The 14,552-nt window shown below is 46.2% G+C and overlaps 1 protein-coding gene across 1 annotated transcript; it reads left to right on the forward strand.

Annotated features, from left to right (window-relative positions):
- Positions 1-8,002: 8,002 nt before the first annotated feature.
- On the forward strand, positions 8,003-14,278 carry LOC136628992 (zinc finger protein 665-like). The gene is made up of 4 exons (XM_066605080.1): positions 8,003-8,100; positions 8,405-8,584; positions 8,667-8,790; positions 12,120-14,278. The coding sequence occupies exons 1-4, from the start codon at positions 8,023-8,025 to the stop codon at positions 14,027-14,029; spliced, it is 2,292 nt and encodes a 763-aa protein (XP_066461177.1). The 5' UTR covers positions 8,003-8,022; the 3' UTR covers positions 14,030-14,278.
- Positions 14,279-14,552: the final 274 nt, after the last annotated feature.

Consider the following 14,552-nt stretch of genomic DNA (forward strand, 5'->3'; position numbering starts at 1 on the left):
TGCCGGCAATTTGTGCTACGTCACAGGAAGAAGAGGATCCGGCCGGCCGGAGGTGACATGACTCGGGAGACTGGAGGAGCCAGGAGAAGATCATTGAGGTGAGGATCTGGTAAGAAGACTGACTGGGGAGGAATAGGTGAGTAAGATTTTTTTATTTTTAATGACAGAATGTGTTTTATTTTTTTACAAGATTTTACAAGATGCTGTGTGTCATGTAGTGGACAGGAGGAGAGAGGAGAAAGGACAATACCTATAGATCCCGCCTCTGTCCTCGATCACTCTGCGATATTGCAAGCTTAAAGTCGTTAGAATACAGGCTGATTTATACGTAGCTTTCCCGGACTTCTGCACGCATGTGAAGCAAAATCTCAAATCATCCACCTGATCCGTTCTAACGCACTCGAGAGCTCTACAATACTCCTACAAATAACGCTGCCACCACCAGCTTTAGCATCAGTAAACTGGAAGCCGAATTATGAACACAAACTTCAGCGTTATGGTTTGTTGTAAAACGGACAAGGCTGACTTTTAAATTGCAGATTTAATCTAGAAAAGGCCTCGCAGTGCAATATATCTGATTTGTACAAAAAAATAAAAAGGTTGTTCACGGGACAGAAGGAAATACAGTAGAATACACAAGACAGATTTTTAAAATAAACTGGTGTAAATAAAAGAAAGATATCGGATTTGGATATTGGTCCAATGTTCCAATATATGCAGAGTCACTGAAGTGAATGGGACAGCCTTATGCTAAGGCGTATCTGTAGGATCTGGCAATTTTGGGCCTGTAAGGTCCCACATTATAAAAGGCCCCTAAGAACACTCCTTACCCCGCCCCGTCTGATGTCACTGGAGAGTTGGGGTGGAGTCCTGTATTCCTGGTGGAAAATCATAATTCCCCGTTTTCGGTCATATCTCGGCGGGAAAGCCCCCCCAAACGTGAATTTGGGCGTGGCATGTTCTTAGTCCTGATTTTACATATGGTTGGAGCCCACGCACAGATGAGTTGACATCTATATTTCCCCAGATATGCAGTTCTGGGTGCTCTGAGCCTTGGACCTCAATGCCTGTAGATGAGCTTTGTTCGGCTGGTCAGACCGATTCTGAAAATCTAATTCATATCTGGCTAAGACCTTCATTCGCCCAAATATCCTTTATTAAATGATTTCCTTCTGATGTAAAATTGGGCACCAGGATGTCTGCCTGAACCATCCAAGGTGCCAATCCATGCCAGCAGGGGCCTATTTAGCATCTCCTTGTCAGTAGCGGGTGGGACAAAGGACTTCCTGTCCTCCTGTAGATCGAAGACTTGCCAGATACAAAGGAGAGGAATAAGAGATTAGAACACTGAATTCATCCAGCTTTCCCAGGGCCTGACAAATGACAACCATAACATGGAAGCTAAGATAGGCCCAAGGCCTGACACACACAATGTCTGACAGCCTGAAGTCTCCACACCACACTGTGCTACTTATCCAGGAAACTGCCATCCAGAACTCATTATGGTCAACGGGGTCTGTCCAGTACCTTATCCTCTGTATAAGAATAGTAAATCCTAGTGGCTGAAGGACCAGATCCCTCTGACCACCAGGATGTAGACTCCTCTGTATAAGACTAGTAAGTCCTAGTGACTGAAGGAGCAGATCCCTCTGACCACCAGGATGTAGACTCCTCTGTATAAGAATAGTAAGTCCTAGTGGCTGAAGGAGCAGATCACTCTGACCATCAGGATGTAGACTCCTCTGTATAAGAATAGTAAGTCCCTGCGGCTGAAGGACCAGATCCCTCTGACCACCAGGATGTAGACTCCTCTGTAGAAGAATACTAAGTCCTAGCGGCTGAAGGACCAGATTACTCTGAGCACCAGGTTGTAGACTCCTCTGTATAGGAATAGTAAGTCCTACTGACTGAAGGACCATATCCCTCTGACCAGACGGATGTAGAATCCTCTGCATAAGAATAGTAAGTCAGTGCTGCTGAAGCAGCATATCCTTCTGACCACCAGTATGTAGACTCCTCTATGTAAGAACAGTAACTCTTAGTAGATGGAGCAGATTCTTCTGACCACCAGGTTGTTGACTCCTCTGTCTAAGAATAGTAAGTCCTAGCGGCTGAAGGACCAGATTCCTCTGACCACCAGGATATAGACTCCTCTGTATAAGAATAGTAAGTCGTAGTGGCTGAAGGACCAGATCCCTTTGACAAACAGGATGTAGACTCCTTTATAGAAGAATAGTAAGTCTTAGTAGATGAAGGACCAGATGCCTCTGATCACCAGGGTGTAGAAGATGCAATCCTTTGCAGGGCAGGGTGAGGCTGGAGGGCGCCCCCTGCAGGTTTATTTTGGTGGCCATTTGTATGACCTTTAGGATGTTTTCCATATGTCATCAGGAATGTATTAGCCGTTCCTCGCTAGTGATATTTGTTATCTCCGTGAGGGCGGCGTGTAGCGGGTTTCGCTATAGAAGCAGTCGGCCTACTTTCTGCTACAGATTGGGCCCAGACGGGATAGGGCAGTGTAAACTTTACTGAGGTTTGTGGGGCTTATTGGATGCCGCGATCCGGACGCTGGTAAACGTTTAGGTCGTGGAGTCAGTAAGTAATTAGTACAGAGAAGTAATTAGATGGGAATGGGCTCATCGTCTCACTCCTTTTCTGGAGGAGCCACGGGCATGGCTTGATAGGCATTCTGCCAGGACAGCCCGGGGCGTTACAGAGGGCCCCCGGCTGCCATGACACCTGCACGGCCCCCTGCGATCTCATCGCATTTAAATGGAGCTATCCGAATTGACAGCTTATCGGAGTTGGTATCAGCCGCAGTAAACAGCCGGCGCTCGCGCTGTATGGAGGGAGATCGCGTCACGTTCATACATACCCCGACGCTGCAGGACGTACATGTACTACCTATAGCACTAAGGGGTTAAAGGATTCCAGCAAATGTTTTTATAAAATTCCTTATTAAATGAATTCCTAATAAAGTATTTCTAAGGTTCTCCCACATTAAATGCTGCTATTAAACATCCTACTTGTCCCTCACAATACCGGCGCTCATCCAGCTTTATTAGCAGATATAATAGCAATTGTCGTTGGGCGGTGGGGATGAGAAATGGCTGCAGGAAGGGGTTAACAGGAGGCTGTCCGGAGGATTCTGCTGCCCGATGTCACACATACATCCCAACACGCATGTACATTGCAGACATCTATATTGTGCGCTAAAACACTGCAGCGCTTCAGAGAAAACCCTGTAAAAAGCAGCTGAACTTGGAGATGTTGGTTTTTGTGGTTTTTACATCGGTTCATATTGTTTCCATTCAGGTCCCTACAGGATTCATTCATCAAAGATGGAGGACGACAGAAACAAGATGGCGGAGAGTGTATTCAACCTCACCCTAGAGATACTCCTCCAGCTGACTGGGGAGGTGAGAGACTCTGATGATGTCACATTACATCATTCTTATCTATGGTAATAACAGATGATGTCACTGGAGAGGGGAGAGATTCTGATGATGTCATATGTCATTCTTATCTATGGTAATGACTGATCATGTCACTGGAGAGGTAATGGACTTTGAAAATGTCTGTAGTGATATTTATTAATGTCTCCCCATACACAGGATTACACAGTAATGAGGAAGACCTCTAGTGATGACTGTCGGGCCCCTGTGTGTGATGGATGGGGAAGACCCCTGAGCCCAATTATGGCTCCCCCACCTCACCCCCCGATACAGGAGGACATCAATGTAGTGAAGATTCTAGAACTCACCAACAAGATGGTTGAGCTGCTGACTGGAGAGGTGACGCTGCAGGGAATGCTGGGACATTATACAGTAACAGCACTGGAGGCTTCTGGGTGATGACTGTATATTGTGTTGTCAGGTTCCTATAAGGTGTCAGGATGTCGCTGTCTATTTCTCCATGGAAGAGTGGGAGTATTTAGAAGGACACAAGGATCTGTACAAGGAGGCCATGATGGAGACCCGCCAGCCGCTCCCATCACCAGGTAATGGATGTATTTAGGATCATAGCTGTGGAGGGGTGATGTGGGGCATGTGCCCCTGGTGCTTGTAGGCAGGAAGTGGGGTGTGAGCCAGGCAGGACGCTGTGCTAGTTGGATTAGTAGAGCCATTCACTACACAGTTGTTGATTAAAGTCAGTATAATCAGAAGGCCTACATATCACCAGTACACATTTAGGCCCCCGGCACACGGGCGGATATTCCGCAGCAGGATTTCCCGCAGAATTTACGCCTTTGGAAGCTGCCATAAGATTGTGTTAGAAAACGCAATCCTATGCAGACGGCCGCCATTTGTCCGCGTGAAATAACGTGCGGAAAACAAATCGCGGTATGCTCTATTTCTGTGCGGGACTCTCAAATGTCACTCCCCGGCTGGCGGCTCCGCTCCGGCATGTGCCTGCTGGCCAGCAGGATCAAAGAGCCTGAGCCGCGCTGGTCCGTGCAGGGGCTCGGGTCGGGTTCCTCTGCGACAATTCTCGCAGCAGGATCTGACCCGGTCGTTTGCAGGCGGCCTTATTAATTGCTGATATGTAAGCATCCCGGTCCTACAGTGACACTAGTCAGCGACTATATGGCGGATGACTGATATATCAAACAGAATGTGTCTACAGAAGATCTCTGCTCCACCAGCCCTACTGCTACAGTAGCCGGCGGCGGTGCAGGGCTGGAAAGGTGCCTTGGCCCATGCTGCCCCTGTCCCCCCAACTATTCCCACCAGCTCCTCCGCTTTGCATTTAATCCCTGCAGGACCGGAGGAGGAGGGATCTGGCATCACCGGTAAGAGCTGCTAGGTTGTATCTACAGAGTGGATATCCAGCTTGGTGGGACTTGTAAAATATCATTGTCTGCCTTTATTGTTCTCTTAGTTTCATATTGGTAATTCGTTGAACCCCTCTAAATTGGTGAAGGGGTCACCAGTACGGCTATGGCTAAATGGAGACTCTGGCCACAATACTCTTCTCATTGGGATGTAATGGCGGTCAGTACGGTTGTATCGCAGTTTGCTGTGACCCTACAATTACATGAAGCCCGGCTAGTTTGGACTTCTTGTGATTGTTGGGGCGGGGGGAAAACTACAAGCCACAATGCATTCCCCTTCACAGAAGTAGTGGATGAAAGTTGTGCCATTGATATCACCTATTTGGGTGTCCGGAAAGCCTTTGTACAGTTTCACATTAACCCCTTAGTGACGAAACTTGTTTGCGCCTTAGTGACGGAGCCAAATTTTGAAAATGTGACATGTGTCGTTCAACATAGCATAACTCCTTAAAGGTTTTGCATATCCCAGTGATTCTGACATTGTTTTTTCGCCACATGTTGTACTTCATTTAGCTGGTAAAAATAGACTGATAGTATTTATGTATATTTATTAAAAGTACCAATATTGTGAAAATTTTGAAAATTTTTTAATTTTTTTCACATTTTCAGCTATAATGTCTCAAATATGTCCAAACATACTGTACAAAGTTTTGATGGGATATATAGTTCCCCCTGTTTACTTTATTCTGGACGCACGTTTAAAAAACTTGTGTTTATTTAGGAGCTGTACAAACTTAACATTACTTTTCAGCATATTGAAGAACGCTTTGTTTTCCTACACCAAGCTAAGATTTCAAAGGCTCATAGGTGTCAGAAGGATAGATACCCCCACAAATGACCCCAATTTAAAAACTACACCCCTTAATGTATCAACTGAGGGATGTCATGAGTATTTTGACCCCACAGGTTTTTTTTCAGGAATTCAAATTTAAAGACCTATTTTTTTTCTATAGCGCACATGAAAATGAGGATTGACACCCCAAAATGGATCCCCCTGTTTGTCCAGTGTTCAGAGACATGCCCATTGTGGCCCTAATCTTATGTCTGGATGCACAACGGGGCCCAAAATGAAAGGAGTAATCGGTGACTTTCAGAACAGACATTTTGCTTGAAGGCGTTTTAGGACCCATTGCCCACTTGTAGAGCCCTTGAGCGGCCAAAACCATAGAGAACCCCCACAAACGACCCCATTTTGAAAACTAGACCCCTTAACGAATTCATCTAGGGTTGTACTGTGTATTTTAACCCCACAGTGTTTGAATGAATCTAAGCAAAGCAGAAGGAAAAAAATTACGATTTTCATTTTTTTGTCAATTTTGTCAATTTAAAAAGGTTTTTTTTGTACAGTGTACATAGGAATGAAGACGTTCACCCCAAAATGGATCCCCCTGTTTGTCCCGTGTTAAAAAACATTCCCGCTGTGGCCCTAATCTACTTACAGGAAACATGGCAAGGCCTGTAATGGAGGGAACACCGTTGGATTTCAGGGCACAACTGAATAAATTCCAGGCCCCATTGCCCACTTGTACGAAATAAAAATTACCACGTTAAAAAAATTCCCCCCTCCCCCCCCCCCCCCCGCCCTTTTCGGCGTTCCCCAAATCTTAGATAAAAGTAATAATATGAACTGTGTGGTATTTCCGAAGACAGGGGTAATTACAGAGGCTGGTTGGGATGGGTACATCGGGCAATAAAACCGGGTATCCCCCCCTCCTCTCATGCTTTTTGGGGGGCTATTTTGTGACCTCAGCCGCGGGGATGGGGTGTAAAAAGTGGCACTCTGTGGGTCTTCGTAAGCTTGCCGAGGTGCGGCGGTCTCACACAGAAGGCGCTCAACAAGCTGCTCCAGGAACTGCATGAAGGCGAACGTTCCTGGGGCCTCTTGTAAAATACGTATTACAGGTAGTGATCTAAGTAACGCCGGGCTCACACGGCGGTATGTGGAATCCACTTGCGGAGGCCCGCAGCTGTGACCCTGCGTACAACCGCGTAATGTACTGCGCATAACTGCCTACTTACACAGACGGTCTTGCGCAGTACACCTTTTGTTTTTTGTTTGTATTTCCCGCACCGTCGCTTAGCGATGATGCAGGTACCCGCAGCCCGTATACAAAGTAGTTGCGTATGGGCAGCGGGTATATCCATGACCATGGAGCACAATGGGCTCTGTGTTGCTGATATCCGCAGTAAAATAGAACCTGCTGCGTTCTCTTTTCTGCCAGTGGATTACGTAATTCCGACCCGCTAATGTGAGCGGAATTGTGTAATCCAGTGCGATTGATCTGCGTATTATCACGGATCAGACGCATACAGAATCCGTAACTCCTATCCGGTCATGTGAGACCGGCCAAAGGTAGATCGCTACCTTTTTATCACGTGACCGGCGACCGATTATTGGATGCCGCGATCCGGACGCTGGTAAACGTTTAGGTCGTGGAGTCAGTAAGTAATTAGTACAGAGAAGTAATTAGATGGGAATGGGCTGATCTTCTCACTCCTTTTCTGGAGGAGCCACGGGCATGGCTTGATAGGCATTCTGCCAGGACAGCCCGGGGCGTTACAGAGGGCCCCCGGCTGCCATGACAACTGCACGGCTCCCTGCAATCTCATCCCATTTAAATGGCGCTATCAGAATTGACAGCTTATCGGAGTTGGTATCAGCCGCAATAAACAGCCGGCGCTCGCACTGTATGGAGGGAGATCGCCGTGCGTTCATACATACCCCGACGCTGCAGGGCGTACATATACTACCTATAGCACTAAGGGGTTAAAGGATTCCAGCAAATGTTTTTATAAAATTTCTTATTAAATGAATTCCCAATAAAGTATTTCTAAGGTTCTCCCACATTAAATGCTGCTATTAAAAATCCTACTTGTCCCTCACAATACCGGCGCTCATCCAGCTTTATTAGCAGATATAATAGCAATTGTTGTTGGGCGGTGGGGAGGAGAAATGGCTGCAGGAAGGGGTTAACGGGAGGCTGTCCGGAGGATTCTGCTGCCCGATGTCACACATACATCCCAACACGCATGTACATTGCAGACATCTATATTGTGCGCTAAAACACTGCAGCGCTTCAGAGAAAACCCCGTAAAAAGCAGCTGAACTTGGAGATGTTGGTTTTTGTGGATTTTACATCGGTTCATATTGTTTCCATTCAGGTCCCTACAGGATTCATTCATCAGAGATGGAGAACGACAGAAACAAGATGGCGGAGAGTGTATTCAACCTCACCCTACAGATACTCTTCCAGCTGACTGGGGAGGTGAGAGACTCTGATGATGTCACATTACATCATTGTTATCTATGGTAATAACAGATGATGTCACTGGAGAGGGGAGAGATTCTGATGATGTCACATTACATCATTATCTATCGTGATAACAGATGATGTCACTGGAGAGGGGAAAGATTCTGGTGATGTCATATGTCATTCTTATCTATGGTAATGACTGATGATGTCACATTACATCATTCTCATCTATGGTAGTAACAGATGATTTCACTGGGGAGGTGATGGACTCTGGAAATGTCTGTAGTGATATTTATAAATGTCTCCCTATACACAGGATTACACAGTAGTGAAGAAGACCTTTAGTAATGGCTGTCGGGCCCCTGTGTGTGATGGATGGGGAAGACCCCTGAGCCCAATCATGGGGCCCCCACGTCACCCCCTGATACATGAGGACATCAATGTACAGGAGATTCTAGAACTCGCCAACAAGATGATTGAGCTGCTGACTGGAGAGGTGACGCTGCAGGGAATGCTGGGACATTATACAGTAACAGCACTGGAGGCTTCTGGGTAATGACTGTATATTGTGTTGTCAGGTTCCTATAAGGTGTCAGGATGTCGCTGTCTATTTCTCCATGGAGGAGTGGGAGTATTTAGAAGGACACAAGGATCTGTACAAGGAGGCCATGATGGAGACCCGCCAGCCGCTCCCATCACCAGGTAATGGATGTATGTAGCAGGATCATAGCTGTGGAGGGGTGATGTGGGGCATGTGCCCCTGGTGCTTGTAGGCAGGAAGTGGGGTGTGAGCCAGGCAGGACACTGTGCTAGTTGGATTAGTAGAGCCATTCACTACACAGTTGTTGATTAAAGTCAGTATAATCAGAAGGCCTACATATCACCAGCACACATTTAGGCCCCCGGCACACGGGCGGATATTCCGCAGCAGGATTTCCCACAGAATTTACGCCTGTGGAAGCTGCCATAAGATTGTGTTAGAAAACGCAATCCTATGCAGATGGCCGCCATTTGTCCGCGCGAAATCACGTGTGGAAAACAAATCGCGGTATGCTCTATTTCTGTGCGGGACTCTGAGAGCCCCACACAGAAATGTCACTCCCCGGCTGGCGGCTCCCTTCCGGCATATGCCTGCTGGCCGGCAGCCGGCACATCAAAGAGCCGGAGCCGCGCTGGTCCCTGCAGGGGCTCGGGTCGGGTCCCTCTGCGACAATTCTCGCAGCAGGATCCGACCCGGTCGTCTGCAGGCGGCCTTATTAATTGCTGATATGTAAGCATCCCGGTCCTACAGTGACACTAGTCAGCGACTATATGGCGGATGACTGATATATCAAACAGAATGTGTCTACAGAAGATCTCGGCTCCACCAGCCCTACTGCTACAGTAGCCGGCGGCGGTGCAGGGCTGGAGAGGTGCCTTGGCCCATGCTGCCCCTGTCCCCCCATTTATCCCCACCCATTGCCCACTTGTACGAAATAAAAATTGACACGTTAAAAAAATTCCCCCCTCCCCCCCCCCTCCCTTTTCGGCGTTCCCCAAATCTTAGATAAAAGTAATAATATGAACTGTGTGGTATTTCCGAAGACAGGGGTAATTACAGAGGCTGGTTGGTATGGGTACATCGGGCAATAAAACCGGGTATCCCCCCTCCTCTCATGCTTTTTGGGGGCTATTTTGTGACCTCAGCCGCGGGGATGGGGTGTAAAACGTGGCGCTCTGTGGGTCTTCATAAGCTTGCCAAGGTGCGGCGGTCTCACACAGAAGGCGCTCAACAAGCTGCTCCAGGAACTGCATGAAGGCGAGCGTTCCCGGGGCTTCTTGTAAATTACGTATTACAGGTGGCGGTCTGAGTAACGCCGGGCTCATGCGGCCGTATGTGGAATCCGCTTGCGGGGGCCTGCAGCGGATCCCATCTGTGAGCCCGGCTGTGACCCTGCGTACGGCCGCGTAATGTACTGCGCATAATTGCCTACTCACACAGGCGGTCATGTGCAGTACTTTTTTTTTTTTGTTTGTATTTCCCGCACCATCACTTAGCAATGACACGGGTACCCGCAGCCCGTATACAATATAGTTGCGTATGGGCTGCGGGTATATCCGCGACCATGGAGCACAATGGGCTCTGTGTTGCTGATATCCGCAGTAAAATAGAACCTGCTGCGTTCTCTTTTCTGCCAGTGGATTACGTAATTCCAACCCACTAATGTGAGCGGAATTGTGTAATCCAATGCGATTGATCTGCGTATTATCACGGATCAGACACATGCGGAATCCGTAATTCCTATCCGGTCATGTGAGACCGGCCAAAGGTAGATCGCTACCTTTTTATCACGTGACCGGCGACCGCTCAACAAGGTCACTGCTCCAGGCTCTCGGCGACCGTTGGTCGCTGGGAGTAAGGAGATTTTACATTTCCTGGGCTCCCCGACTCCTGCACATGTGTCCGGTGTTTTGCCGGTGGTCGCATGTGCAGAATCCGGGAAAGTTCACGGAGAAAGATCGCGTCGGGGTGCAAATACGGAGCCCCCGCTAAAAAGTTTCCTCTCCTCTCACCGATCACATCAGGGAGGGGCGATGAAGCTTCACCTTTTTTTACTTTTACGTGATCGCCATTATCCATTGGAAAATGGCGAACATGTGATCAGGAACCGCTCACTGCGGCTCTCCGTGAAATCTCCAGGCTCTCGGCTAAATTTTGTAGCCAGGAGCAGGGAGATTTTGAATTTCCCGGGCAATCTTTGACTTTTGCGAGTGCGTCCGCCATGTTGGCGACGGGCGTGTGCGCAAAAGCTAGGGTAACGTCCGCGGATAAATCCAGGGGCCTTACGTACGTCATTTCATCCTCCCTCATGGATATGATCTGTGGGGGGAGCTGAAACGTAAGCTTTTTACACTTTTTTTAAACTTTAAATGATCACATGCTGGGTGACATCCCTCTGCTCCTGGCTACACATGGCAGCCAGGAGCAGAGGGATTTTGAATTTCCCGGGGCTCGAGCCCCTCTGTGCACGCGCACAATGATTGACATCGGGCGCTCATGCACAGAGGGGGATTTCGGGTCCCAGAATACCAGGGACATCGCGGAGGACCCGAGGTGAGTATTTTTGGATCCATGACGGGAGGTGAAACTGGAACTTTTTTTTTACTTTTTTTTTAAAACTGGGTAGCGGCGATCACGAACCTGGGGACCGCTCACATCTCCTGGTTCCCCGCTACCTTCAGGAGCCGGTAGGCAGGAGATTTTGAATTCAGGGCAGCTGAATATCTAACTTTTTTACCACTTTTGTTTACTTTATTGCGATCGGCGCTGTCTATTGGATAGCACCGATCGCAATACCCGGGGGGACTGCCCACAGCCCAGGATGACAGCTCCATGCTGTCGGCTACCTGCGGGCACTGACAGCATGAAGCAGTCACGTCCTCAGCCAAGTGGGCATTAATCCTAAGAGGACGCATATTTCTACGTCCTCTAGGATTTAAAGCCCACTTAGTGAGGACGTAGAGTGCCGATGGGGCCGTCACTAATGGGTTAAGATGAATCTCTGAGCTCTTATTGGCTGCAGTTCCTGTGATGTCCCATAAACTGGGCAGGACTGCAGCTGTAAATTGTCAGTCATTGATGCCTCCAACCTACCATCTGGGTTAGGGGCCATTTTATTCTTCTTTGATTCGCTATTTATCTTTTATTTCTCCTAGCAGCTATTAGGCAGGCAGGGGAATGTATTTATTGTAAGGATTCTATGGAGCACAAAGAGTCTTAGAGGCTGTACTGATGGGCGATGAAGTTATTTATCGCATATCTAATAGACCATTATCAATTGCTCAGTGAGAGTCTAGGACTCGTGTTTACATGAACAGACAGTTGTTTGTAATGGCTCTTTTCAGTGATTATTCTAGCCACTGTGTAAAAGCACCCTTAGATGATGATTACCTTTTTCTACATGACTTGTTATTTGCATAGAAATGTTATAAAATATCAGGATCATTTTAAGATCTATAATATGAAAAAAAATCAACCTTATTCTTGGCAGATGACGATACCGGGAGCTCAGAGGGACGTCTGATATCTGTAGATTGTAAAGCAGAGGATTGCGGTATCACACAAGATACATATGAAGAACCTGCCATTATCCCAGATATCTCCTCAGCCCTTCACAGCAAAGATCCATTATCTGATTCTCTTATACAGGTCCCATCTCCTGGTCCATCACAGACTGATAAGCAGAATAAATGTCACAGGAGGAGAAAACATCAAAGAGCTGACAGAAAGAAGAAGCCATATTCATGTTCAGAGTGTGGGAAATGTTTTGCAGTGAAATCACATCTTGTTACACATCAGAGAAGTCACACAGGAGAGAAGCCGTTTGTATGTTCAGAATGTGGGAAATGTTTTGCAGTGAAATCACATCTTATTAGACATCAAAACGGTCACACAGGGGTGAAGCCATTTTCTTGTTCAGAATGTGGGAAATGTTTTGCAGTGAAATCACATCTTATTAGACATCAAAACGGTCACACAGGGGTGAAGCCGTTTTCTTGTTCAGAATGTGGGAAATGTTTTGCAGTGAAATCACTTCTTGTTACACATCAGAGAATTCACACAGGAGAGAAGCTGTTTTCTTGTTCAGAATGTGGGAAATGTTTTGCACAGAAATCACATCTTATTAGACATCAAAACAGTCACACAGGGGTGAAGCCGTTTTCTTGTTCAGAATGTGGGAAATGTTTTGCAGTGAAATCAGTCTTTGTTACACATCAGAAAATTCACACAGGAGAGAAGCCATTTTCTTGTTCAGAATGTGGGAAATGTTTTGTAGTGAAATCACATCTTATTAGACATCAAAATAGTCACCCAGGAGAGAAGCCATTTTCTTGTTCAGAATGTGGGAAATGTTTTGTAGTGAAATCACATCTTATTAGACATCAAAATAGTCACCCAGGGGTGAAGCCATTTTCTTGTTCAGAATGTGGGAAATGTTTTGCAGTGAAATCAGTCCTCATTAGACATCAGAGAATTCACACAGGAGTGAAGCCATTTTCTTGTTCAGATTGTGGGAAATATTTTATACAGAAATCAGAGCTTGTTACACATAAGAGGATTCACACAGGAGAGAAGCCGTTTTCTTGTGCAGATTGTGGGAAAAGTTTTGCAGTGAAATCATATCTTATTAGACATCAGAGAATTCACACAGGAGTGAAGCCATTTTCTTGTTCAGATTGTGGGAAATATTTTATACAGAAATCAGAGCTTGTTACACATAAGAGGAGTCACACAGGAGAGAAGCCGTTTTCTTGTTCAGATTGTGGGAAATGTTTTGCAGTGAAATCACTCCTTGTTACACATCAGAGAATTCACACAGGGGAGAAGCCGTTTTCTTGTTCAGAATGTGAGAAATGTTTTACTCGCAAATCACATCTTGTTACACATCAGAGAACTCACACAGGAGAGAAGCCATTTTCTTGTTCAGAATGTGGGAAATGTTTTGCAGTGAAATCATATCTTATTAGACATCAGAGAATTCACACAGGAGTGAAGCCATTTTCTTGTTTAGATTGTGGGAAATATTTTATACAGAAATCCGAGCTTGTTATACATAAGAGGAGTCACACAGGAGAGAAGCCATTTTCTTGTTCAGAATGTGGTAAATGTTTTGCAGTGAAATCACATCTTATTAGACATCAAAATAGTCACACCGGGGTGAAGCCATTTTCTTGTTCAGATTGTGGTAAATGTTTTGCAGTGAAATCACTCCTTGTTACACATCAGAGAATTCACACAAAGGAGAAGCCGTTTTCTTGTTCAGAATGTGGGAAATGTTTTACTCGCAAATCCCATTTACTGCAACATCAAAAGTCTCACACCGGAGAGAACTACAAAAAAGGTATAAAAAGTAAAGTGACATGTCATACACAAGAAAAGGGAAGCAATTCAGAGCAGTAAGTGATGAATAAGAAATGTATGTAATTACCAATAAACATCCGTTTTCCGGAAACAAATACAATCCAGATAACCCACCTTTATATCAGCCGTGTACATAGAATATTTCACACTGATACATATAACTGCGTCTCTAAACTTGGTTCTGACTGTTGATAAAAGTTTACTTGTATAACTTACATGTTTGTATTTGGGCCGATCTTTCTTCTTCCTTTAGATGATGTTTTCACCACTGAGCCCAGCAAGGGCGTCTCGCCTCCATCTCATCACTATTGGGTCATATACTAGGAAGAGTCACACACAGTAATATACGGCTGTGATCACATGGGAAAGGTTCTACAACTTCAGGGTAACATATCAGACTTTATTTATACAGGACTATACAACTAGGGGCGCACAGCCCGATAAAACAAACCCCCTACATGTTTCACACTCAGATGAGCTCTGAACACACCAGATTTCAGGAGAGCCAAGAGTTTTATACAGAAGTGACAACTTGGGAAATCTGCTGCGACATAATAGCCCA

This window comes from Eleutherodactylus coqui, chromosome 5, assembly GCF_035609145.1.
Source record: "Eleutherodactylus coqui strain aEleCoq1 chromosome 5, aEleCoq1.hap1, whole genome shotgun sequence".
NCBI lineage: Eukaryota > Metazoa > Chordata > Amphibia > Anura > Eleutherodactylidae > Eleutherodactylus > Eleutherodactylus coqui.

Coding starts and splice junctions, on each gene's coding strand:
- LOC136628992 (XM_066605080.1), top strand. CDS start 8,023: ATGGAGAACGACAGAAACAAGATGGCGGAGAGTGTATTCAACCTCACC. Junction 8,101..8,404: donor TCTTCCAGCTGACTGGGGAG/GTGAGAGACTCT, acceptor CCCTATACACAG/GATTACACAGTAGTGAAGAA. Junction 8,791..12,119: donor CCAGCCGCTCCCATCACCAG/GTAATGGATGTA, acceptor TATTCTTGGCAG/ATGACGATACCGGGAGCTCA.